This window comes from Ipomoea triloba, chromosome 4 (assembly GCF_003576645.1).
Source record: "Ipomoea triloba cultivar NCNSP0323 chromosome 4, ASM357664v1".
Taxonomy (NCBI): domain Eukaryota; kingdom Viridiplantae; phylum Streptophyta; class Magnoliopsida; order Solanales; family Convolvulaceae; genus Ipomoea; species Ipomoea triloba.
In genome coordinates this window covers 16,482,118-16,510,065 of record NC_044919.1, presented here as the reverse complement: position 1 = coordinate 16,510,065, position 27,948 = coordinate 16,482,118, and the positions used below count along the sequence as shown (strand labels likewise).

Here is a 27,948-nt window from a genome sequence, read left to right as displayed (position 1 = left end):
AGGGACATTCAGCTTTAAAGTGCCCTAGTATCCTACAAATATAGCATAGACTTTAGTACTTCTCGGTTCCTTGATTCTTGAACCGGGTGCTCTCTCATGTGACCTTTTAGAAGATCTTTTCGTTGATGATGATAAACTGGCTTGATTATTTTGAGAGTTAGTCTTCCTCATGAATCTTTAGAATTTCCTAACAAACAACGCAAACTATTCATCAGATAAAAATATAGTAGGGTTAGAGTTTGACCTTGATGAAGTTGTTGGCTGGTTGGCAATTAAGGCGGCGCTCTTTAGTTTGGTTGACTCTTCGTCACTCCTCGAGCACATCTCAAACTCGTAAGCCTTGAGGTCTTGGAATACTTGGACTTTAGGTACATGATAAGTGCCAAAGATACCTATGGTTAAAGGTCTATTCGGGGGTTGTTTGGCGTTGATTAATGCCTTGTTGTGAAGCAATTTATGGTATTTATGCTTTGATGTGCTAACACTTTTAAGAGTTCTATCAATTGATATGTTTGAAAAGAATTGAGTAGGTTCGAGATCGTGAAGCAGTCGCAAGAGAAGACAAAGAGCTAACTAGAAGATGGACCAACCATGGCACGTCCACAACCATTCTGCACAAGTAAAGAGGAAAAAAGCAAAATAGCTCGTCCACGTCTGATCCATGCGTGGATCGGACGTGGACAAACCACTTAAAGAACATTTGCGAAAGGTATAAAAAGGGAAGGCCATCATCAATTAGGAGGAGACTTCACTTTTAATTTCAGCTTTTTTTTTTTAGGTCTCTTGTAGAGGTTTTAGAGAGTGAAGGTAGAGAAGACAACAATTTGGAAGATTTTGAAGAAATCAAAGTTTAGATTGAATTGTATTCCTCAATTGGTAACAATTTCTCCTTTACATTTTGCAATTTCAATTTCTCTCTTGTAGTTCAATCTTGATTTTGTTGTGATTATAATTCTTGTCTTGCACATTAAAGAGTTTATTACCGAAATGGTCCCTCGATTATTGCGAAATTACCAATTTGGTCCTCAACAATTTTTTGTGCCCAATTAAGTTCCTCGACTTTGAAAATTTTAACCAATTTGTTCCTCCGTTTATTTTGTTGTTAAACATCCGTTAAATTGGGACCAAATTGGTAATTTTGCTATAGTCAAGGGACCAAATTGGTAATTTTTCTATAATCAAGGGACCAAATTGGTAATTTTGCTATAGTCAAGGGACCAAATTGGTAATTTTTCTATAATCAAGGGACCAAATTGGTAATTAATTTTTCACTGAAATGATTCCTTGACTATAGTAACAATACAAGAAAAATCGCGATTCGCAACGAAATTATTTCGTCGCGATATAGCGACGGAATTAACTTCCATTGCAAATTAACGACGGAATTATTTTCCGTCGCGAATTTTAGCGCAAATAAGAAATAAAACCCGTGAAAATTTGGTGGCAAAAAATTCGCGACCAATTTTAGTTCCATTACGAAATAACGACGGGAATGGCGACGGATTTAATTTCCATCGCGAAATGGCGAGGGAAATTGCAACAGAATTTATTCCATTGCTAAATTGAACAATTCCCTTGAAAATAATAAATATTGCGATGGAGTTAGCAACGGAATTATTCCGTCGCAATGTGATTTTTTATTTTTTACTACTAAAACGACATAGATTTGGGTTTTTTTTAATCAAAACATCAAAACATATATTATAATAAAAAAAATTATAACCCTAATTGCTTCTTCAGCCGACGCCTCATATCCCCTCCATCGCCAATCTCTGTCTCTCACCATCGCCAAACACCACCACCTTCGCCAATCTCCTTCTCTCCTCGCCGTCAACCAGCCATTTTTTGTGCGTATACATGTATTTGTGTAGTTGTCCTTCTTAGCTTCTGTTTATGCTTAAAGGTGGTTTATTGAAGGTATATTAGAAACTTCTATTTACCTAAACTTTTAATTGCTTTACTTGGGTGATTGTAATGCTTCTTCTAGTGCTAAATTCAATTTATGTTATTGAGAAATCGTTTCTTCTTTCGCCATTTAGGATGATGCAGATTGGTCAAAACTGGCAATGAAAGAGGCACATGATTCCCTGTTGCTAATTGTATTAAACTCTTATTCACTAAAAAAGTTGCCAGCAATTAAATATATTGTCTTTTGTAGTAAACTGGCAGTGTGTTTATTTGTTCTTTACTTCTTTTATGGTTGGGGATTCTTGGATTTTCCATTTGAGTTGATTGACTGCAATATTCAATTATGTTTTCATTTCTTTAGTTAGATAGTATGTATATTTCTTTCAAATGTCAACAATGCATTAGCATGCTTATCTCAATCAATTATCACAGGGGGAAAACACCACAGGTTCGAAAGAGGCTACAAGAATGTCATTGATGAAGCTATTCGATTGGTACAGTCTTGTCATTAGCTATATACCTTTTAGAGTTGCATCTTATGTGATTTGCAAGGTTCTCGTAATTGTTTAGCCTTATAAGAACCTGGATACTTGAGATTTTAATCCAATTGCAAAATTGTAAATTATATGCTAATATCTGAAAATATTATAATGCTAAATTCTTAACTTGTTTATGAGTACTGTCATTGTCACCTATTTTATGTAAGTTTTTATTTTGTTCTTTCTATCCATCATTGCTCATTGGTTAATAACTAACAATGAATAAATACTGATAATGCTAAAACAAGAGAAAGTCTAAATAGTGAGACATATATATTTTCATACTTTGAGTGTTTAATCAATGTTTATCTCCACTTCAATAAGGATTGTAATTGTAATGAGTTTCACTATTATGTATGTATGTTGTATACAAGACTTAAAATTGAAAATAATTTATTCAATTCTGTCCAAAATCTAGATGAGCACTTGGTTTGCCATAGTAGATTCTGATTTGTATAGTTAATAGAACAAATTGCCTAATGGCTTTATTAATGCGTACAACATCGTCTTGGACTTCCGGCCTTATTTCTTTATTTTCCTGTCTAGCCCGCTACATTTTATCATTTCTTTGCGACCCCTGATCGTAACACTCAAATAGATAGGCAATATTGGTTTCCTTGTTTTTCTTTAAAGATGAAGTGCTTGCTCTTTTGAGTTCTGATGGAATGAAGTGCTTGCTCTTTTGATTATTTACCTTCTGCTTTAACTTAAGTGAGCAAAGAACTGATGGAATGATAATACTATAATAGTGTAAAACTTGTAGATTCCTTGACAAAAAGAAGCCCTTCGCAAAATTTGTAGTTTCCTTGACAAGTGGTCTGTGCATATAGTTCTCAAGTGGTCTATGCATATAGTTGATACTTTTGGGTGTTTGGCATGGTCATTGGTAGATATTGCTTAGTATTTTATATTTAATTTTTTATATTTCTTATAAGGACATATATCTTATTTTTGTAGGCAAATGATGATTGTAACTGCTACAGCTATGATGCTAAAAAGAACTAGGATATCTGTTGCAGCGATAGCAGGAGTATTTTTATTGGCAGGTTTAATCTATATGGAATTTTACAGAAAGAGGAAAAGGAAGGTCTCATTGTTGCCAACTTCTGTAAATCTGTAATTTCATTCTTCTCTTTTGTAGCTTTCAATTATTTTTAATTTAGAACTGTAAATTTGTAATTCCATTGATTATTTTTTAGTTTTAGAATGAAGTATTGTAATTTTATTTTGAAATTGTAATTTCATAGTGTTTGTATTGAGGGATTACAGTGTATAAAAGGGAATATTGTTGTTTTAAAAAAAAAAAAAATTTTTAAAGGGTGACGCGGATACCCTAATTTTTAAAAAAAAATTTCCTTCACAAAACGCGACGGAATTGCGACGGAAAGTTTTCCGTCGCAAATTCGCGACGCCTTATTCCATCACCAATTCCATCGCCATATTTTGCGACGGAATTATTCCGTCGTGAACACAAATACGACAAGTTGATAGACGATGGAACGAATTCCGTCGCAAAACCTGTTTCGCGATGGAATTTGGCTGTTTCGCGACGGAATTTTTCCGTCGCGAATCGCGATTTTTCTTGTAGTGTAAAATTACCAATTTGGTTCCTTGACGATAGCAAAATTACTAATTTGGTCCCGATTTTAACGTATGTTTAACGGCAAAATAAACAGAGGACCAAATTGGTTAAAATTTTCAAAGTCGAGGGACTTAATTGGGCACAAAAAATTATCGAGGACCAAATTGGTAATTTTGCAATAGTCGAGGGACTATTTCGGTAATAAACTCCACATTGAAATTGAAGTTCGGTTTTGATTATGAATCCGAGTGGCTAGGTAGATTGGATTGGTGATCCTTCAATTCTTGCACTTTGGATTTGTATTGCCTATTTGGTGAATGAATTGAGATTTTTGTTGCCTTTGTTATGAACATTGCCATGTTTGATCTTGATCCTTTAAGGTCCCCAATCATATCAAGAGTTTAGGTCACACGCTTGGCGAGATATCGCAAGTGTGTGATAGCCTAGGTGTTTGCAACTCCCACCCTCAATCCGGGAGGATGTGGTCGGAGGAAGCTAGTAGACAAGGTGTTTAATGTAATGGCCCAACCGATTGAAGACTTGGGAGTCCGAGTGTGATGCCATTTGGTGTAGTGCTTTGAGCTTCCTTAGGTATCTCGAATGTCAATTCAATCCCAACCATAGACCGCTAAGTGCAAGAGCCGAGGGAGGACCGATCCGATTCGCTCTTTTACTTGAATTCTTTAGTCTCGTTTTACCGTTGTCATTGCTTATGCATTGCTATTTCTTTTGTTTCAATTGCCCTTGTAGCCATAAGTAGAGTGTTTGTTCTCTCCAATTTTCCATCCTTCGAGAAAACGACACTCGGGGAATCATATCTTCGTCTACACTTCCAGCACCGCTAAACAAAACAATATCAAAATGGCGCTGTTGCCGGGGATGGAAAACGGTATAGACTAGATATTTTACTTTGAGTACATAGGCAATTTTTTTGATTTCTTTTCGATTTGCTTTACCTTTGATCACTTCATCTCATTTCACACTTGTTTACACACGCATTTCAAGCTAACCACACAAGGAGATACTTCCTTGTGCATCTTCTCTTTATTGTACCAATTCTTGTAGGTACATTCGTCAATCATATGGATCATCCTCCACCACATGGATATAGACCTTCTTACGGGTATCCACCCCGTAATGGAGGCCCTTATTACCTACCACCACCACAATCTTATCCACCTCCACCATACTATCCGCCATATGCTTATCAACACCCTCCTCCATACCACTATCCACCGCCTTCACCTCTACCATACTATTATGAGAGAGCATATGCTATGCACCATTACTCACCCCCTCATCACTCTTACCCATATGAGCCACCACATCACCCTCAAACACCTTTCCATGGGTGCTGCAGAGTTCATTGCTGATGACACCTATGGAGGTGGTGTGTCGCCGGCGACTTACAACGTACATCGCGGTGGTGGTGGTGGTGGTCGTCGGTCTGGGCAGCAAGGGCAGCAACGCTCTGGGCAGCGTAGTCGCGGTTAGTTCGGGAGGATGCCGGCTGGTCATGGCTTTCGTGGTCGAGGCGGCTCCGGTAGTGGCGGTCGTGTAGTCTGCCAGATCTACGGACGGCAAGGCCATTCAGCTACTGCATGTTATGATAGATTTAATGAGGTAGTTGGTTCACGAGCCAATTTGGCTTATAATGGTGGTGGTCCTGCTGACTCGCAGTTGTGGATTCCAGACACGGGTACGATGGATCATGTAACTCCTAACATCGATGCGTTGTCTGTTCCTGAGGAGTACGTGGGTACTAACACTCTGCGTGTTGGTGATGGTATGGGACTCCCTATTAGTCATACTAGTCGTTCATCTTTTTGTACCCCTTCTCGTTCTTTTAAACTGTCTCGTATACTGTGTGTTCCGTCTCTTTCTACGTCTCTTTTGTCTATTCAGAAATTTTCTACGAACAATAATGTGTTTTTTGAGTTTCACTCCTCGTTTTTTGTTGTGAAGGATATTCGAACCAAGGTCATTCTGCTGCGGGGCAGTAGCTCTGGGGGTCTTTACACTCTGCCGGTCTCTTGCCCTCGTTTGTCTCCTTCTACGTTTCTATCTGCTTGCGCTTCTGTTTCTACATGGCACGGTCGTCTCGGTTATCCGCATGATCGAGTTCTCAGTACTATTTTACGTTTTTGTTTAGTTAGTGGGTCTAGGACATCGTTTTAGTGTAATTCTGGTCTATGTAGTACATGTCCGTTGGGCAAGAAAATAAATAAAGAAGAAAGAGTTTGTTTAACGGAGGAAATATAAAATGAGATACGGAAGAGTATATATAATATTATTTAATTATGAGTCATTTCCATTTTTGGTTTTACTATTATTGGGGCATTGCCAATTTTAGTCAACTTCATTAATTTTTGTCACATTGCGACCAGTCTTATTTAGTCCTTTCCACTTTTAGTCCACCATTAAAATTTTTGTCAAATAATCGTCCAAAATTGGAGTATTTTGGTCTTTTCATGCTTTGATTATCTCCTTTACCCTTTGCAGTGGCTTTCCTTACACATTTTCATCCAATGAAGGAGTCCGGCGAAAGCCATGAGTTTGTAATGTGGCTCACATGGCTTTCGCCGGACCTCTTTATTGGATGAAAATGTGTAAGGAAAACCATTGCAAAGGGTCAAAGAGATAGGCCAAATCATGAAAAGACCAAAAATACTCCTGTTTTGGATGGACATTTGACGAAAATTTTAATGATGGACTAAAAGTGACAAGGACTAAATAAGACTAGCTGCATTATGACAAAAATTAATGAAGTGGATTAAAATTGACAATGTCCAATAACAATAGGACCAAGAATGGAAATAGCGTCTTTAATTATTACAGTATTAGATAGATATTTTATTGCATATCATTTTTTTCCTTGTCTGGCCTCTGCAGTAAATTTATCTTTTCTGCACGAGTGACGACGAAGCACTTTCTATACGGCTAGCAAACATTACTCCACGGAGCATAATTTTGCCTACTTCGTACTTATATTCTGCATTCGTCAATCGTCGGCGATGGAGAATGAAGTGATAGCCTCCGCTGATCGGCCGACTGTGATGGTAACGAACGACGACGGAATCGATGCTCCTGGCTTGAGAGCTCTCGTTCGTGTCCTTATATCCACCGATCGCTTCAATGTCCTTGTTTGCGCTCCTGACTCGTACATACTCTCTCTTTCTGTATACGCGTGTTCTATGATTGTGAGTCAGAGTGGCACAAAATTTTGAAACTGGAAAATTTTAACAGTGATTCCGTGCTGAATTTTGTAGGGGAGTACGATTTTGCTTTGATATTAGTTTCCGTTGTTGTTTTTTACTTTTCTTTTTAAATTTTAATTTTTAAATTTTTTGTAATACTAATCTTTGTCGATGGGCCGATGCTTCAGTTCTGTTTGCCAATTGTACGGAATTATTGAAATTAGTAGTTAAAATGCTTAAAATAAGGAAATTAGTGAAACTGGCATATGAAGAATCGTAATATTACACTCGTTTTTATAGTGAATTTCTTTTCACAGAAGAATAGAAATTAATTGATTCTTTTCTTATTTAAACTTTTTTTTTTCTTTTGTAATTCTGTTAGATTATTGATATCATATATTAAACAATTTGCTTTCTATATTTCAACTTCTGTGAGAGTAATCATAAGCCATCATCATATGTTTTACAAAATGGGAGCTATATCTTTTTATTCATTTCTTAAGTTCTTCTGGAAGTTGGTTACATCTATTGGTGTTAAGTTAGTGCAATTTTTTATTTTCTAAACGATCTTTTCACATTTTCATATTGGTGTTGTAGGTGAATCTGGTTATGGACTTATATGCCACTTCTGGAAAATCAAAAAAGGAATTGTGAATGAAAATGTACACATAGAAAGATGCTTTGTATAATGCAAGAATTATGATAATACGGCCATAGAGAAAAGGATGAAGCTTTTAATTTTAAGAAAAGATGGATGTGTGGCATGTGTAATTGTCTAAATGCTTCTCAGTACTGACATATAGAGTGCATGCCTTTTAGTGACTTGTTTGCCTTACCTTAAGTGATTTCCTATGCTGGATACTGGATAAAAGTGAATTTTGAACCTTTACAGAGCAGCAGATAATGATAACGTCATAACGTGTGACTCCCTTTTTTGTTATACCAAGGATCTTTTCAATGAAACATATTTCTATGATTGTACTTGTTTTGCTATTTTCTCAGGGAAAAGTCAGCTGTTAGTAATAGCATTACATGGCGTAATGCTCTCCCTGTTAAGCGAGTGGATATTAGTGGTGCAACAGCCTTTGCGGTTGGTGGTTAGTGCAAATTTCCATAACTCACTTGATTTCTTTTCCTCTAATTATAATATTATATACACAGTTACCATACGATCATTTATATTATATTGCGTACTTTAATATAGTATTCTGTCCTTTGTTTAAAAGGAAAAGTTTTCATGTTTGATGGACACTCAAGAAATGCTAAACACTGACTTTCAGTTTTGGAGTTGCATAACAACCTTTGCTGCAAATATATTCTAAACTTCATGGTGTAACATTGTCTAGACCCTTACCTTTTATTTATTTTATTTTTAAAATTTTAATATTTACAGGAACTCCAGCTGATTGCACTTCCTTGGGAATCTCTAAAGCTCTCTTCTCTTCAGTTCCTGATCTGGTATTTATTTCACTGAATCCAGGAGCTTTTATTCTCCAAAACCTGATCTGCCTTTTTGGTTTTATAAGAATGGAAAATCATATTAATTTTCTTGTATAACTACTATTTCCCTTTCTTTTGGATCTTTTTCTCCTTAATGTTGATGCATCTTGAAGTCAAAGAGTTCTATGCATTAATCCACTATGTGTTTTTTTTTTTTTTTTTTTGGTTTTGTTTTTTTCTCCCAGTTTACTGTTTAGCGTGGCATTTTATCTCTTATTATATTTCTTTTGTGCTGATCTTGTTTTTGTTTTTAAGTTTGTGTGGCTCTAGAGCAGCCTATACCTTTCTTACATTTTATGAACTTATGACAATTTTTTATGATTTCAGGTTATCAGTGGTATTAATATGGGCAGCAATTGTGGCTATCACATGTTAGTATTGTTCATTTCATCCAATGTATAAATCCTCAATGATGAGGTGTCCCATTGCTACATGCTTGTTCCAAATATCATGGTTTCACTGACTATTGCCTGTTGGACATAGTAGTTACTGTGAATTGTAACTTCGAACACTATTCTCATTTTTAAGAATTCATTTGTCATTATTTTCCACTGTATTTGTGTAGCCTAAGGGCCGCCACGCATTCATGCATTATGCTTGTTGGTTACAGTAGATCCCTTATCATGAGGAGACTCAATATATTTTTCAAGGTGTCTAAAATGATATTTCAGTGATAGTAAGCACAATTTCCATCTAACATACAGAGTTATTACTCCAATTTCTTGATTATTGATTTGTTTTCTTCATTATTTTGAAATGCAGTGTATACTCAGGGACAGTTGCTGGTGCCCGAGAGGCTTTCTTCAACAACATTCCTTCTGTTTCTTTATCATATGACTGGTTCGCACAATGCACATTCATTTAGTTGAAAGTTATCTTCACTCATGCCAATAAGTGTGAATTCAATGATGCATGTGTCTGTTTGTGTGCATATGTGTAACATTTAATTGGATAAAAGCAGCAGAACAAATTAAACTTCCTTCATGTTCCTAGAGCTTATGAGAACTCTGTTAATGAATATCATACTATACAATCAACTTTAGATGTTCTTTGCTAAGTCTCATTCAGACTTCTTGATATTTAGGACAGTTTTGTTCATATATGATATATTGCATTAATAAGTATTGCAAACATATTGTTTTCCTGCTGGTCAAACATTGGAAGGTTTTGTCTGGCCATATTGTGATAGGAATCCCTATCTTCAGAGAGATTTTGTTACGTTATCTGTTATCTAACTACAATAGCTCAGCTTATCAAATCAAAATAACAAGTAACAACAACATCAACAACAACAACAACAACGTATGGTATAATCGTATAATGTCAAAAATGAACTTCCATTGATTACAAATAAGCTTTGGAACTGTTCTATGAATATTTTCCTCCATGCTGATAATTTTCATTTACTATGTCCCACATTATTTTCCATAAATGCACTTAAATAAAAAATTCAGCATATTTGTTCATTTGTTCATTTATCTTCTTCTCCCAAATAATGCCTACTAAACCACTAAGCCTCCCCATGCGGGCCATTTCTTCATATATCTGTTTATATTGCTGACAGGGTTGGTGGAAAGAGCAATGTTGATGACTTCACACTAGCTGCTGAAGCTTGCATACCCATCATTAGTGCAATAGTGGCTGAAATCAAGAGTAAAACTTATCCAGTAAATTGTTTTCTGAATGTAGATGTTCCAACAGATGTTCTCAATCACAAGGTAAGTTGGAGATGTGATTATAATCCTTGTTGCTTTTTAGATATGAAATTGCTATAATAATGGATAGAGATATTGTCAAATGTAGGAATCGTTTCTGCTCCTGCTAGAACTTTCCATCTGACTGCATTTTTTTTTTTTCAAAGTCACTAGTCAAATGACCATATGGTCATTTAACAAAATACTACAGTAAAAACAAAGAAACTGCTTGAAAAATGTAACTTTAGATATTAGGTCTATTCATGAGTATTGGAGAAAGAAACCGACTTTGCCATCACTTGCCTCTCCAGGCCAAGCAATGGAGGTTCATATTTTTATCATTTCCTCAATCTGCAATAAATAAAAAGAAATTACATCTTGACCCTAGTTTGAAAAATTCATTTGTATTGATCTCACCTGTATTCAAATTCAAATATTACAAGTATAGGCTTCTTTGTGAGTATGATTACTATAAGCCATGGTGTACATAGCAGTGTACTGCATGTCATATTAATCATTATTATAGCTAATGAGTTTTACAAATGGGAAAACTTTCTGCTTGAGTAGTTGAGTCCAAGAATTACTTCTTCATATGTATTTTCTAATCACATTATTCACACATGTATATTGTGATATTAACAGTTAATGAATAGAATGCTCATGTATCTATAATCCAATACATTAAAATATTGTGGATGTTCATATAAGTAAATTTTAGCATGAGTTTTGAATAGACTTTCAAATGATTTTTTATGATATCTTTGTATAAATAGTTGTTTATATGATGTCTAAATGAAATTCAAACGTAAGTGTTGATACTCATATAGGTACGTAATAATATTCAGATAGATATATGTTGATATTCATATGCACTAAGTAAATTATTTGCATAACTGCATCTAGAACTTAATGTAGTTGCTTATATAAGAATATTCATGCTAATACACATTATGCTGACATGCACCCAAGTAAAATATCTATGTAACTACACTCCGACGCTCCGTATTCAAAATAATTGCTGATTTTTAATTAACTATATAGAATATTCATGCAAAAGAATGGTGATGTTCACACTCACTAAGCAAAAAGAAAGAATGCCAGAAAAAAATGACATGGCATGGTATGAAGCTGCTGCTTACCAAAAGATTTTTCAATGTGTATTATAGTTTACCAAGTCTTTGCAGGGCTTGTCACTTTCTAAAAGAGCTTCTTGAGTTTGTGGTAGTTTTTATTATCACTTATCCACTGGCAGGATTGTCTATCCATTCAGCAGATTGCTATATCTTTGTGAGCATCATTTGTTGAAATCTTTGAAATCCCATGAGACAACCTCTGTAGTCTTTAGCTTATTGTATAATGAAATCAAAATACGACATTTGCCAAAATGTTCATGATGGCCCATTCAGCAGATTGCTATATCTTTGTGAGAATCATTAGTTGAAAACTTCGAAATCACATGAGACAACCTCTGTAGTCTTTAGCTTTTTGTATAATGAAATCAAAATATGGCGTTTGCCAAAATGTTCATGATGGCCCTTTTAGGGTTATCGGCTTACCAAGCAAGGCAAAAGTATTGTCAAAATGGGATGGATGGAAGTTACTCCTGGAACACAAGGTGGGAAAATGCTATCCACCATGACAATGGAGCAGAATTCATCGGAAACTGTAGAACCAAGTAACTTGAGCACCCAACGTGAACATCTTTTATTCAAGAGAGAAGTGAGATTCCTTTTCCTCTATTGCTTGTGGTTCATTCACTGAAGCTCTCAATCATTTTGTTTTGTTCTTTTTTTTTTTTTTTTTTTTTAAATACATTTTGTTTTTATGATATTCTGACATTCTCTTTTCTAAGAAATGCTTTATTACTCATGCACATAGCTAATTCTCGTCTTTTTTGTAAGTCTGAATTTGGTGGGGATAACAGGTTAATGACCTAAATACTTGAGTATATTGTTCTAGAAAGTAGATGAGATCAGATAAAACTTGTTTTTCAAAGCTGGTGTGTGGTTTAAATTAATATAACCTAGAAATTGATGCATAAAAGTGAGATTTGTTATAGACTATGACATGATTTTTGTGGGAGATGAGAAGTGTTGGAGAAATGTCAAGAGGATACTGACAAAGGATTTTGATCCTTTCAGATTCTTCTAATTTTTTATGTTATATTTTCCTTCTGTAGCTATACTCATAACCTTCATCATCAAGATGATTTATGTAGTCTGTCTTTAGTACTTTGGATTACTGGATCTAGTTAAATTTCAAGGGGAGAAAGTGAGGATAGAATTGACTGTGCCTTTTGAACATCACTTCTTCTTCTTCTCATGGAGGCTAATTTTTTCTACTTATAATTCTGTTGATCTTCAGGTCAGGGGAGCACAAGTTGACAATGGTGATACAGACTATTATTATCTTCAACAAGGATATGTATGTAATACATGTTTATGTGATAGTGTGGTACAAGTTATTTGGCGAGGGAGCTTTTATGTTAACATCTAACTCATCTTTTATTACAGATAACTGTTACTCCCCTTGGCGCTTTATCTAATGCTGATGCAGATGGCGTGGAATTCTTCAAAGAATGGTTGGCAAGTGTGAGTGAACACATTTCTTCTAAACTTTAATATGTAAGTTACTTTGAGTAGNTTTTTTTTTTTTTTTTTTTTTTTTTTTTTTTTTAAATACATTTTGTTTTTATGATATTCTGACATTCTCTTTTCTAAGAAATGCTTTATTACTCATGCACATAGCTAATTCTCGTCTTTTTTGTAAGTCTGAATTTGGTGGGGATAACAGGTTAATGACCTAAATACTTGAGTATATTGTTCTAGAAAGTAGATGAGATCAGATAAAACTTGTTTTTCAAAGCTGGTGTGTGGTTTAAATTAATATAACCTAGAAATTGATGCATAAAAGTGAGATTTGTTATAGACTATGACATGATTTTTGTGGGAGATGAGAAGTGTTGGAGAAATGTCAAGAGGATACTGACAAAGGATTTTGATCCTTTCAGATTCTTCTAATTTTTTATGTTATATTTTCCTTCTGTAGCTATACTCATAACCTTCATCATCAAGATGATTTATGTAGTCTGTCTTTAGTACTTTGGATTACTGGATCTAGTTAAATTTCAAGGGGAGAAAGTGAGGATAGAATTGACTGTGCCTTTTGAACATCACTTCTTCTTCTTCTCATGGAGGCTAATTTTTTCTACTTATAATTCTGTTGATCTTCAGGTCAGGGGAGCACAAGTTGACAATGGTGATACAGACTATTATTATCTTCAACAAGGATATGTATGTAATACATGTTTATGTGATAGTGTGGTACAAGTTATTTGGCGAGGGAGCTTTTATGTTAACATCTAACTCATCTTTTATTACAGATAACTGTTACTCCCCTTGGCGCTTTATCTAATGCTGATGCAGATGGCGTGGAATTCTTCAAAGAATGGTTGGCAAGTGTGAGTGAACACATTTCTTCTAAACTTTAATATGTAAGTTACTTTGAGTAGGGAAGCAATTTATCAATAAGAAGAAAAAAAAAAAAAGGAAAATCTACTTAATTAGGATTCTTTTTGCTTGAGGATTATATCATCATATTAATTCTGTTTAATTAAAATACTTTTTCTTGTTTGCGAATGATTTCTATTAGAGCTATGGTTTACGTGAGATGCATTGAGCTCGAATTTCTTTGCATGTACAAAAGTTGACCTGACATTGGAAATAATGTTTCATCTTTACATGCATGTTTGGGTTAATAAAATGCATTCTCACACCTGAACTTAAGAGAGTAATTTACAAACCACGGAACTTTAGAACTTTTGTTCTCAATCTCTACTAAAAATTATGTTAAAGACTATATTTCTCTCTCTCTCTCTCTCTCTCTCTCTCTCTCTCTCTACATGAACACATGCGAAATACATCAAACCATGCTTTCATACATTTGTACGCAACTTACGCCCTCTAACCCATCCAGCATCTCTGTTATTTGCCTTCCAATATATATGGTAGTTTGTCTTTTGTGTTTCTAATTTCAGAACAGAATGAATCACACTAATTTGACCCTTACTCCTTGTAATTTTGTTCTTCATGATTTTATTTTCTTATGTTATGTGATTCAAACCTTGTTTTGTATCTTGGATAGGATTATTCTTTGTGTTGTGCTTACCCTTTCCTTTCTCCACTTCTAGCACAATCTAGTGTTCTCTTGTGATTTTATATCCCAACTTTGTGGAGACAAGATAAGATGGTTGACCTTGCGCTTTAATCCCTTTCAGGTTAAGAGCTCCCCCAACTAGATGTATGGCAGTTAAAGCCACACACTATGTGCCCAGAACTGGAATAAATACATTGAGTGCCACTTCATATGTGGTATCATTCTTTACTTAGTCATACTTAATGAATTGGCTTGCAGTTGCTACAGTTCTATAAAAGCATGCTTTGTAACGACCTTAGTGTTTTAGTTGGAAGGAACATAAAAACATAAAATTGCGTGTATTTGAGGATATTTATTAGTTGTATGGTTTCTATCGCACTCTGCGCAAGTTAACTATACCATATCATGCTATATTGGAGGGTATATATGTTTGGTGTTATGGCAGCTATCTCGTTCGTAGGGAAGTGTTGGGGAGGTTGGAATCTATCTGAACATGGAGTAAATAAGGTGTTGTAAATGCTTGTGTATACTTATGTGATCACAGGACTACACTTGTTATACCGTGGACCATGCACCATGGCTGATACTGCAGTTGTGTTGAACGGATACTGCAGTTGTGTTGAAAGGGAACTGCAGTTGCCCGTAACAGAGGCCGTTTCATTTGTCTGGGACTGCCGTTGTATTGAACTGATACTGCAGTTGTATTGAACTGATACTGCAGTTGTGTTGAACGGATGAAACGACCTCTGTTCCGCGCAACTGCAGTTCACTTTCAACACAATTGTAGTATCAGCCATGACCATGGTCCACAGTATAATTTGCGACAGGACTACAGGAGTCATTACTTGGGTGCGCAAATGTCTCTAGTAAGTTGTTGCCGCCTTGCTTGCGATTTACCGATGTTGCATATCTTTTTTTATTTATTTATTTTGATTTTTTTAAATTTATTTGGGTGACAAGGGAAGCTCGCAGCCACTATTCAGTGGTGTGTAGGTTGTCCATAATTGACTAGCCCAAACCAAAAAGGCCAATTGATCGCTCCCATTGAGAGTTGAATTTAAAACCTTGTGATTATCATATCTTTCTTTTCCATTTAATACTTGGGTAGCCTCACAAGTGTGAATTATATCGTGAATCAGAGTTCACTATGCATTTTGGACTTTGGTCCAAAATGACATGGTTTTGTTTAAATCAACATGTTTTTTTTTTTTTTGGTTAACACTCACATTTGCATTAGGTACATAGGTATATAATATGTTAACTATAAATATATAAACGTAAATTAATAAGTACATAATAGGTTAACTATAAATGTATTTTGTTAAGTAATTTTAATCTCATAATATGTAAATGTAGGTAAATAAACATAAACTTAGAGGTTCATAGAACTTTTTATAGATTTTTTCTTTCAAGTTTTTAATATTCCCTTACCATATGCAAACAAAAATTATTATGTCACTGCTATGGTTTGTTTGAACTTCCCAATGTTTTGTTTTTTCAAGTTTTTAATATGTCCTTATCGCATGCAAACAAAAAGTTATGTCACTGCAACTAACTTATACTTAGACAGGACACAAGTAATAATGGAGAACACATAAAAGAACATTAAAACAAAAGTGATTTACTTCTAATCTCTAGTAGCTTCTCTTCTAGTTGAACTATTACCTTTCTTCTTTGATAAATAAGTAATAATTAGACAATTTTTACACATTTCTTGCTATAGGAGGACAAAGAACCAACCCTGCAGGTTAGATTTAAGGAGTGTTTGGTTCGTACATGAAAATCGAAATCGAAATTGGAATGAGAATCAAATACTTTGTAATGGTACGGTAATAGGTTTTGATGAAAGTATTTTGTAAGTTTGGTAGTAGGGTAGAATTGGAATGATTATCAATATTGATGTTTGGTTATGTACTTATATGTATGACCTTATAATGACAATAAAAGTTCTAAAAATACAAAACAAAAAATAAAGGCAATTGATCCTAGTATAATGACATCCAAATTAAAGCACTGAACTAAAAAATCAAAACAAAAATTTAAAATCACTAATTCAAACTTTAAAATCTGATTACCAATAAGATGGAATGATACTTGTTTTTAATTGAAGAGGTAATCAAATGTTTTAAAAAGTTGTCAACCAAACTTTAACTATATATGATTTTGATTCATATTCCTAGTGTGTTGTGGGTAAACTCATGAACCAAACACACCCTTACTTTCTGACTTCAAGTAATCACATTCCTTATTGATCAAAAAAGAGCGCAGATTACATCTGAATTGTTTTTTCCCAATATTTTAACTTTCATGGCTAACAAACAGTGTGACAGTAGAAACAAGTGAGACAAGGAGATGCCAATCACATTAGGGGAACTCTTCTATTCTGATCTATTATCTATACAAGAAGAGCAAAATCTATATATCATATTTCTCTGACTATTTAAATAGGGTGATATGGCGTTTAGTGGATGAAGAGGAATATTAAGATTACAAGTTACAATAATTGAAAAAGTAAGCTGTTATAATTTAAGAGGATATATTCCTATGGTGGCCTCGCTCAGTACAGATTGAAACTCAGGAAATAAGTAAAAGGTTGAATCTTGTAGAAATTACATATTTACATGCATGGTGATGATGAATTGCTGCATTCTTGTGGGTATATTTAAGCCTCATCTGGATGGTTGGTGCGACTCCACCAGTATGGACCAAAGCACATGAACATCTTCGTATGGACAGGACTTGACATCCTCGTATAGGATATATATCCCTCTCCCTACACAAGAGGATGAGAATAATGTCAGGTAACAAATTAGATAAGTTGAGTTTGTCTCATATAAGGAATAGGAATTTGTCTGAATATAAGTTTGCGAGTAAGAGGTGCAGCTGATTGGATAGTACAAGGATAGATGTCCATCATCACATTGCTGAAACAAGTAAATCTTACTTTTTTCACATTCTATCATTATTATTGTGGGTTGTTCTTGTAAATCTCAACAGAATTGTAGGAGTGAACGTTTTTGTGTTTGTGGGTGTGAAAGAGAGAAATATGAGTACTTAAATTAGGTTGTAGGACATAGATAGAATGCAGGGGATTGAATTACTTACTCTTATTAGGAGGTGAGTGCAGATGGATCCAAAGCTTGTTTAATGGAGAGAGGAGAGAATGCAGCCACCCCATATGGAGAATTGAAGCAGTGGGTGTAGCTCATGTTGGGTGAGAACTGAGAAGAGAAATAAGAGAGAGAGAGAGAGATTGCTTAGATAGGGGTGAAGTTTAGGTCACAGCCCTGAAAAAAACATATGTTTTCCCTTGCAGCAAAGTCATGCGATTTCACCTTTTATCTTGGTATAATGTCCCCATTATAGCTTTTATACTTGTAGCAGAAGCTAGAAGGAGCCACTTTACCAATCTCCGCCCTGCACTTTTCATACTTCCAAGAACCTTCCAACACACACGCACAAATATACTCTTCCCTTGCTACCTGTTCAAGCCGCTTACTATTAATTGCGTCAAAAGTCTGAAACCGATGACCTAGCTCTGATATCACATTTTAAATTAAGCTCTTACCATACCACTACATCAAAAGTGATAACTCATAATAAAGGAGTAACTTTACTTGCTTATATACCGCCACCACCATTTCAAGAGGCAGAATGCTCGTTGGCAAATTTTATGTGAACCATGGTCCACTATGTGAGCTATAAAAATACATTATTTGTATGCTGAATGTACATTATACAAAATTATATACTTTTTTTTTTTAAATACAACTGACCCTATGTGAACCATGGTCCACTATGTGAGCTATAAAAATACATTATTTGTATGCTGAATGTACATTATACAAAATTATATACTTTTTTTTTTAAATACAACTGACCCTATTACATTGTAGTATATGTTCATCTATACTTTCTCAACCTATTGAAGCAACATATTAAAGCACAAAGAGTCAATTCGCCTCTCCTAAGGCTCGATATCATGACCTCCCATATGAGAGAGTCACTATATGCCATTTGAGCACAAGGTGCTTGGCACAAATACTCAAATAATGTACTTTCTCTAAATAGTAAATACATGGTATATTTTTAGTATACGAAAAGTACATTATTTATGTACCGAATACACATTATTTGATAGTATACAAATTAAAATAACGTATACTTTCAGTACTCAAATAATGTACTTTATGTACACAAATAATGTACTCTCTCTGTCACATTTTATCTATCATATTTACTATTTATTGGTCAAATCGACTCTTTCTTCTTTGTTTATTTTTTAGTATTTCTACTTATTTTTAAATTTAATTTTTTGTGTTTACTAGTTCTCTTAGTGTAGATCGATTTTAAATATATAAATTTTGTATAATAATACTAAACTTAATATTATAAAAAATTGAATTAAAAATAACTTCAATCAAGTCTAGTTAACCGAACGAGAGATATAAAATGGAAAAAGGGAGTGCTTTTTATTTGTGATCCACACAATAATATGATTGATCGACTTGCCCTTTCACCGACCTCCGTACAATAATCCTCTAGCTAGCTAGTAGCCACCAATTGCCCAACAATTTTCTAGCCACTAATTATTGGACTTGATCATTTACCGAAACATGTTTAATAAGAGCAATATATGTACCGTTCAAATCTCATCATTACTATTCTAACGTACTATTCCAATCCCACTACTATACTTTTCTAATAGTTATATGCATTTTGAGTACGTAGTAACAACTCAGCAGCGACCTTTGCTGGGGTTTAGCTCCCGTACGTAAAGGAACCAAACATTGACTTATATCAACTTTTATATTTGTAAAACTCTGTTGTATATATGAATATACATTTTAGTTGAACATTTGTAAATAAAGATAGGTTATGTTGGACACCTGACTTGAACTTTTACTCTTTTAGTTTAGATAAGGCAAGAATCTGGGTTGTTAAGTGTAATTGAAGCATAGCATATATATGCAAGTTTTAGAGGTAACTTTCTTCTCTCTTCTTAAGATCCCTCGTGTTGTTCAAAAACATGCCTCCGATCAAGAGTCTATCTCAAGCTTTCAATTTCAATTCGTCCACTTGTTTCATTATAACAGATTGGTGCACGGAATACGTCTAGCAATGTTAGAAATAGTTGTAATTAAATTTTGATCAATCAAAGTGTAAATAGGATAAATATTTAGACCCTAAATTTTTATTTGGACTAGACAATAGGTCATGTTCGTTGCAAGAAATTGTCAAACAGTCGTTATACGGTGGATCACGGTCATGGGAGCAGCCAAGCAAAAGGGGAGAGTGCATGAGCCCATGTACGCACGTATGTGAGCTTGTGCACACGCTAGTTCACAGAATTTAAATTGTTGTTTGGCGGGATTTTTAGGGAATAGTTTTGGAGAGCTTAGAAACTTAGATCAATATAGATTCCAGAGTTAGGTTTTAGTTTTTCAGATCTTTAGATCATCTAGACACATTTTGTACTTCAATTCTAGTGAGAGAAAGCTCTAGGGTGGAGATCTTAGAGCAATCTTTCCTCAATTTGTAAATTGGACTTCACTCTTGAATTGAATTGGTATAATCTTACTTTTTGAATTTTAATTTCCATCTCAATTTTCTATCTTCCATCTTGATTTCAATTCATTGTGTTCTTCAATCTATAATGATGATGTGTGGCTAGATCTTCTAGGAATTGGATAGGAATCTCTCTTGATTATGCATTCTAGTTCTTTAATTGTTTAATGATGAGGTTTGGTATATGTATGACATATCTTTGTTGTGAATGAACCTTGATTATTCCTAAGCTCTATTTGTGGCCACAATTGGTTAGGTGTTTGAGAGAGTGAGGCTTGCAAGAGATTGAGGTCTCATGTATTCTTGTTCACTTGCTTTTCCCGCCTTTGATCCGAGAGGGCTAAGCCCGAAAGGAAAGTTTACGCTATGTGTTTGATGAATGCCTTAGACACTTGAAGATGTCTAAGGGGCTAAGTCTTTAATAGCTTAGAATTAGTTGTTAACTCTCCCAAAGTAGTCATTCATACACCTCAACAAATCTACTTTAGACATGGAATGCAAATGACCGAGTTTCTCATCCAATTTCCCGTTTTAATTGCTTACTTGTGCTTTTTTACTTTAATTTCATGGTTGTTACCTTTCATTCCTTCCCACATTCTCAATGTTATTCTTTCACCTAGTTAACTCTTGCTAGTACACCCCTATGATTGTCTTGCACTCCACTTAGCTCCAAGTTGTCATATTTTGTGAGAACGATAACCCTGGGAATCTTCATTCCCACCTTTCTTTACGTCCACCACTAAAATCAACATTGTCAAATGGAACCCTTGGTCTTATGCATTCTATGTCTAGAGTATAGTTGATGAGGGGCATGGATGACTACTTTGGGAGAATTGACAACAAATACTAAGCCATTAAAGACTTAGCCTCTTAGACATCATTAATTGATTAAGGCTTTCATCGAACACTTGGTCTATCTCTCCTTTTGGGCTTTACCCTCTCGGATCTAAGCCGGGAAAAGCAAGAAAACAAGACTACATGAGACCTCAATCTCTTGCAAGCCTCACTCATTCTAACTCTTAACCTATTGTGGCCATCAATAAAGCTAGGATCAATCAAGTTCACTTACAACAAAGATAAGTTTCTCATACACCAAATCTCATCATTTAACAATTTAAAGAACTAGAATGCATAACCAAAGAGATTCCAATCCAATTCCTATAGAATCTAGCCACACATGATTATTGTAGATTGAAACGCAAGATGAATTTAAATCAAGATTGAAAATAGGCAATGGAGATGGAAACTAAAGTGCAAAAGTAAAGATGATACCAATTTCAATCCATGAGTGAAGTCCAATCTACAAATTGAGGAAAGATCACTCTAAGATCTTAACCCTATAGCTTTCTCTCACTAGCAATTGAAGAACAATAATGTGTCTAGATGATGAACAAGAATAGAACTAAAACTAAGTGTGTCTCCTCTTCAATCAACAAAAAGAACCCTTTAAAAGGTGTATTTCGTGCCCAGGAACGCCCCTGGTCACGATCGTGGCCATAACATTTAACCTTCCATGCGTTTCTCGTCACGGTCGTGGCCGAGTCGTGACGGAGTCTAATCCTTCGCCACGAAACCTACCACGATTGTGACCGAGTCATGGCAGGGTCTGATTATTTGCCACGAGCTTGCCACGATCGTGGTCGGGACTCTGCTAAGCCTCATTTGTTCTTTTCATAACATTCTCTTCATCCTTGGCCTCAACTCCTTGCAAAATGGCACAATGTATCTTCCCACACTCTAAATGCATCATTTCTAACAATACACACACATTTGTCTCATTTCCCAACAAAACTAAACCCAAGTATGTGCAAAATTGACTTGAAATTCCCTTTTAAATGGCACACTTTTGGCACTTATCAATATTACATTTAAAAGAAACCTAGAAATGATTAAGAAGGCGAAAAGATCACGAGCGAGAAGAGTTGAAGATTGTTGCACGCAACAATGGAAGAAGAAAAGTATATTTTTCCAACTCCCTTACTGGGAATTTAATTTGTTACGCCACAACCTTGAAGTCATGCATATTGAAAAAAATGTTTGACAATGTGTTGTTTACTTTGCTAAATGACCTTGCAAGATCAAAAGATAATCTAAATGCTCGAAAGGATTTAGTGTCAATGGGTATAAGAGATGACCTTTGGCAGAATGAAAATGGAAAATCCTCTCCAAGTTGTTTTACAATGACAAATACAAAAAAAATAAAAAAAAAATAAAAAGATGTATTTCTTGCAACACTAAAGAGTGTATTGCTGCCAAATGGTTACTCAAGTAATATTTCAAGATGTGTTGATTTGAAGAATCAGAAGATGCATGGATTGAAAAGTCATGATTGTCACATTCTTATGTAACATCTATTGCCAATTGTCATACGTAATCTATTACCAGATCAAGTTTGTATGGTTTTGGTAGAATTGGATTCTTTTTTTAGACAAATATGTGGTAGAGTATTAAATGTCAAAGAGCTTGATAACCTTCAAAGTCGACTTGTGCTAAAATTATGCCATATGAAAATGATATTTTCACCTACATTTTTCACGGTCATGGTGCATTTAGTTGTTCACATTGTTGATGAGGTTAAGCTTGGAGGTCTTATTCCATACCGATGGATGTACATCATTGAGATGTGAGTAAAATTTGGATATTTAAAGTTTTCTTTATTAGATTATCGATAAATGCATCTATTTATGTCTTATTTTTATCTAGGTACTTAGGACAGTTAAAGTATTTTGTATGCAACCGAGCAAACCTAGAAGGTTCTATAGTCGAAGGTTATATTGCTGAAGAATGTCTTACATTTCGCTCAAGGTATTTTGAAAGGGTTGAAACAAGCTTCAACTGATCTAGGCGTGTTGATGATGTGTCATTCTCTGATGAAAATATTCAAAGCAATATCTTCAAACAAATTAGTCGACCAGTATGTAGTTTTTCAACTTTTCAATTAACTGATTTAGATAAACAACAAGCACATCGATATGTGCTAATAAATTGCAAACATGTTGACAAATATGTTAAGTAACATCCCAAATTATGTATTTTGCTGAGAAATTACATATTATTTCAATTGTTACTAATGTGTTGTTATCACATACATGGAATTTAAAATTTTAACAAAGAGACGGCTAAGTAGGTGGACGAGAAGAAGGACTGAAGTCCACAAAATAATGGAATATTTGTTATTGTTGGAACTCCAAGTGTTGCAAGTAGTCGTGATACTCATGGGAATTTTGGAGATGTTGCTTATTATGGAAAATTGGTTGACATCATTGAACTCAATTACTACAGCAAATTTGTGATTAAACTATTTAAGTGTATATGGGCTAATATGACTACTCCAAGAGGGATAAGAAGAGATCATTATGGTTTCATCGAAGTTAACTTCTCTAGACCAATACATATTGGAGATAGTATAGATGATGAGCCATATGTGTTAGCTGAACAAGCTCAAGTGGTGTTTTATGTCACTAATGAGTTGAAAAAATATTGGAATGTTGCAATACCTTTCAAACCAAGAGACTTTTTTGACATGGGTGAAAATGTTGACAGTAACATATATGATTGTACTTCAGTCTCAAGTGAAAACCAAAATCCTATGGTGAATGAGATCGAAAATTTGCAGTTAACAAGAGAAGAACTAAATAATGAAATAACCAATATTGTTGATAGTGGGATTGAAAGAACAGATAATGATTAAATTGTACAGGTTAACTATTAACATGCTTGCTCTCCTAGAGCTTTGCTCTTTTTCTTCTTATTTTTTGTTCATTTCTGTTTTGTTCTTTGAGATCACTAATAGCAGGATTTTAATTGGTGGATATGCAGGTCAAATATATTATTGCATGTTTACAATCCGAAATGCAATTAGATTACCATAATATTTTTCAGTAGAGGAATAGAGGCAACTGTAAGTAGTTTCATGTTTTATTTTAATTGGTGATTATTCAGTCCATGATAATGTGATATCAATTCAAAGTCCTAAGGATCCATCTCTCCCCTCAAAGAACACATGAGCTTCCCAAGTTGACCCACGACTTGGCTAATGAATCTTACCAGCTATAATTCTTAAAGCTAGACTTAAACTTGTATCTTGTTTGCAACTTGCAGAATTTCTCGTAACATTTGTAGAAAGGATGGAGAAGAATAGCAGATAAAGGTACCCCTTGGGATGTCTATGTTAGAAGCTGCACAGATAAATGTACTCATTAATGTGTTCTTCATTTAGAATTGTATTATCCTCTTGCTTTGAAACTTGTTTAAAAAAATGAAAAGAGAATTATAGTTGATTTCTGTAATATTGTCGAGTTTGTTGGACGTATTTCTTGGTTTTGAACATCATTCATACCTTATTGTAAATTCACTGCAAAAAAAACAAGATTCTCGAGATGTGTTTAGTATTTTTTTTTTTGAATCCATGGTTCTGTTTTTAATATTGGGATTTCAACATTGATGTTATCCTCCAGGAGCTTGTGAAGGATCACTTACATGTTCCACTTGTCATGTAATGGTATACATACCTCATTGTTTCCCTTTCTTCTTCAAGGGTTAGAAATTTCTTGATATTATTTGAGGATTTCATGCAATCAGACTGTTTTTTTTTTTTTTTTTTTTTGCATGTACTACAACAAATTAGAAAATCCAGAAAATGTGGAGAATGATATGTTGGACTAGACCTTGCGTTTGGCCTCACGTAGGTTCTTTATCTCTATAGTGCTCAAAAAAACTTTCTAATACTAAAGCTAATCAAATTATTTATTTTTATTTGTAGTTCACGTCTTGGTTGTCAAATAATAGCAAAACCAAACCTGAACTCAATGGAATTCACTTAGCTTAGTTATGTCAGCAGCCAACAGAAATATTGTTGTTGATGGATTCAACCCAACACTTGGTTAAGATGAGAGGAAGTGATGGATTCCGATCATTACTCTATGGACCATGGTCCACACATTTTTGTGAATCATAAATAAAAAGTATATTTTAATATATACTAAAAGTACATTATTTGAAAGTAAATGATTTTTTATATATTAAACATGTATATTGCATTCATGGTCCACACATTTGTGTGAATCATAAATAAAAAGTATATTTTAATATACTAAAAGTAATATTATTGAATGTTATTATTTGACAAATATTAGTTACAATTGATTTTCTTTCTTAAATGTGTACATAGATTTATTTGTGAATTCAATACACATTTGAATATAAAGATTTTTGAAAAAATATAATTAAATGATAATTATAAAAATATAATAATGTAATTATAAAACATTTAGCGACACTTAAATAACTGCCACTAGTATTTAAAAAAAATATAAAGACAAATATTTAGCGACACTTAATAACTGTCACTAAATTTTTTTTAGAAATAAATAAATAAACATATTCAACAACACTTGTAAATAGATATATTTAGCGACGATTTTGTAACCGCCGCTAAAAATAAAAGTAAAGTACCTCATTTTTAATGGCGATTTTCTAAAAGCAAAAGTAAAGTACTTTATTTTTAGTGGCGGTTAAAAAGTCACTGCTAAAAGCAATGCTGATCAATAATTTCAACAGTTGTCTAAAATCGTTGCTACATCTTTCGCGACACACCATTTAATCACGGTTGGAGAAATGCCAATAAACAATTTAGTGACGGTTACAAACAAACCGTCGTAAATAACAAAATAATTGCCGCTAAATGACGTTTTTGGTGTAATGGATAAACCAAAATTTCTTATATTTGTCTAGAGTAAGGACTATTTTACAAGTGGTAAAACGACTAAACAAGAATGCCTAAAAGACCTAAATTGCATTTTTCTCTAAAATTTAAAATAGATATTTATACATTTAATCCTTTTATTTATAACGGACAAAATCAAAATAATTCATTAGCCATTACCCTTTAAAAACGCAAATTTTATGGTGGACCATGGTCCACAATGCATTGTGGACCATGCTCATATATAGTTGATACTGCAGTTGTGTTGAACGGATGAAGCATTCATCCGTTCAACACAACTGCAGTATCCGTTCTACACAACTGCAGTATCTTTTCAACACAACTGCAGTATCCGTTCAACACAACTACAGTTCCAGATGGATGACACGTCCTCTGTTCCGCACAACTGCAGTTCCCTTTCAATACAACTGCAATATCCTTTCAACACAATTGCAGTATCAGTTTAACACAACTGCAGTATCAACCATGATCCATGGTCCATAATACATTTATGGTCCACAGTATAAGTACTGCTTTAAAAAAGGGGGAAAAAATTGTGCAAGATCTTAAACAATTCCATTACAAGTTACAGCGTAACATATGGGTAGGAAAAGGACAAATGCCACATGGAAGAGGCTGAGAGGCTTGAATTGGCTCAACTCAGAAGAGTGCGTATCAAAATCACACATTCTAATTGGTCTATACTCATATCACCTTATCCAACATATCCATATCTCTCACCACGCAAACTCTCTGGGGATAATAAACAAACACTTTGAATTCATTCTTTTCTCCACACACTCACTTCATTCCGATCTCTTCAATTCCATGGCCATGGCAGCCCAAGCCTCTCTCTTCGCCTCGCCGCTCTCCGCCGCCAAGCCCGCAGCCGACCGCGTGGCGGCGCCCTGGAAGCAGTCCCTCCACTGCTTCTCCGTCGTCCCCAGGGGCCTGAACAAGCCCGCCGCCGCGTGCCGCCCCATCCGAGCCATGGCGGAGGAAACCACGGAAACGCCCACCAAAGAGGCCCCCGTGGGATTCACCCCGCCGACCCTAGACCCCAACACCCCGTCCCCCATCTTCGGTGGCAGCACCGGCGGACTCCTCCGCAAAGCCCAGGTCGAGGAGTTCTACGTCATCACGTGGACCTCCCCGAAGGAGCAGATCTTCGAGATGCCCACAGGCGGCGCCGCAATCATGAGGGAAGGGCCCAACCTGCTGAAATTAGCGAGGAAAGAGCAGTGTTTGGCACTGGGTACACGGCTGAGATCCAAGTACAAGATCAACTACCAATTCTACAGGGTTTTCCCTAACGGCGAGGTCCAATACTTGCACCCCAAGGACGGAGTTTACCCGGAGAAGGTGAACGCCGGGCGTGAAGGGGTCGGACAGAACATGAGGTCCATCGGAAAGAATATCAGCCCGATTGAGGTGAAGTTCACCGGAAAACAGGTCTACGATTTGTGAGCTGCGCTTCCTTTTGCTTCACTGCAAAATGTAATGTATGTCCATTTCTGATCATCTAAATTTACTCCTTTCTTCGCTGTAATTTTATGCTATATTTGAAACCAAAACAATATGGATTTTATATGCATGTCATTATTTTTATAAATAATGAAAAATTTTACTAATACAAAAAAAATATAGATAATACATATCTACTATACTAATAAAAGCCAAAGAAAGTTAGGTCTATAATAGTTAGAAAAAATGACGGTCAAATTATTAAATCAATGGTTGAGATTGTTTAGATTTATATTTTTCCTTTTATCCTTAATTATATGATTATCCGTTAAATTTTCTTTTAAATATGTTTTTAAATTTTGATGATACCTGAAATTCGTGGTTGATTGACAGGAGTCTGACTACTTAAGAATGATCTAAGTGTTAACTAAATCATTAAGTAACAATCAGTTAAGTGGTTTTCATTTCTAGGATGAATACTTACTGAACCAAGCTTCAGCGGTAATCAAAATATAGTAGTTCGCACAATTTAAAACAGGCAACCAAGAGAAAGCCGTTAAGAATACTCAAAATTTGGTAACCCAGTTCGAAGTGATCATACTCTTACATCGGGGGGGGGGGGGGCACCCCAGGGAAA

The 27,948-nt window shown here is 34.9% G+C and overlaps 2 protein-coding genes and 1 long non-coding RNA gene across 4 annotated transcripts; 2 read left to right on the top strand and 1 right to left on the bottom strand.

The window, feature by feature from the left end:
* Positions 1–6,917: 6,917 nt before the first annotated feature.
* LOC116016681 (5'-nucleotidase SurE-like) lies at positions 6,918–15,000 on the top strand. 2 transcript variants are annotated; one of them, XM_031257047.1, is made up of 10 exons: positions 6,918–7,189; positions 8,229–8,323; positions 8,620–8,684; positions 9,054–9,097; positions 9,489–9,566; positions 10,291–10,444; positions 11,963–12,139; positions 12,785–12,844; positions 13,803–13,880; positions 14,697–15,000. In XM_031257047.1, exons 1-10 carry the CDS (start codon positions 7,044–7,046, stop codon positions 14,715–14,717), a joined length of 918 nt encoding a protein of 305 aa, XP_031112907.1. In that variant the 5' UTR covers positions 6,918–7,043; the 3' UTR covers positions 14,718–15,000. The 2 variants fall into 2 exon arrangements, with proteins under 2 accessions (XP_031112907.1, XP_031112906.1); XM_031257046.1 differs by lacking the exons at positions 13,803–13,880; positions 14,697–15,000 and adding an exon at positions 12,934–13,041 and having other exon boundaries at positions 6,920–7,189.
* Positions 15,001–16,802: 1,802 nt separating this feature from the next.
* On the bottom strand, positions 16,803–17,891 carry LOC116017747. The gene is made up of 2 exons (XR_004097957.1): positions 17,681–17,891; positions 16,803–17,348 (listed from the first exon to the last, which is right to left on the bottom strand). It is a non-coding gene; the product is annotated as an uncharacterized LOC116017747 (long non-coding RNA).
* Positions 17,892–26,587: 8,696 nt separating this feature from the next.
* Positions 26,588–27,441, top strand: LOC116017668 (photosystem I reaction center subunit II, chloroplastic-like). Its single transcript, XM_031258294.1, has one exon. It carries the CDS (start codon positions 26,676–26,678, stop codon positions 27,312–27,314), a length of 639 nt encoding a protein of 212 aa, XP_031114154.1. The 5' UTR covers positions 26,588–26,675; the 3' UTR covers positions 27,315–27,441.
* The last annotated feature ends 507 nt before the right edge of the window (positions 27,442–27,948 follow it).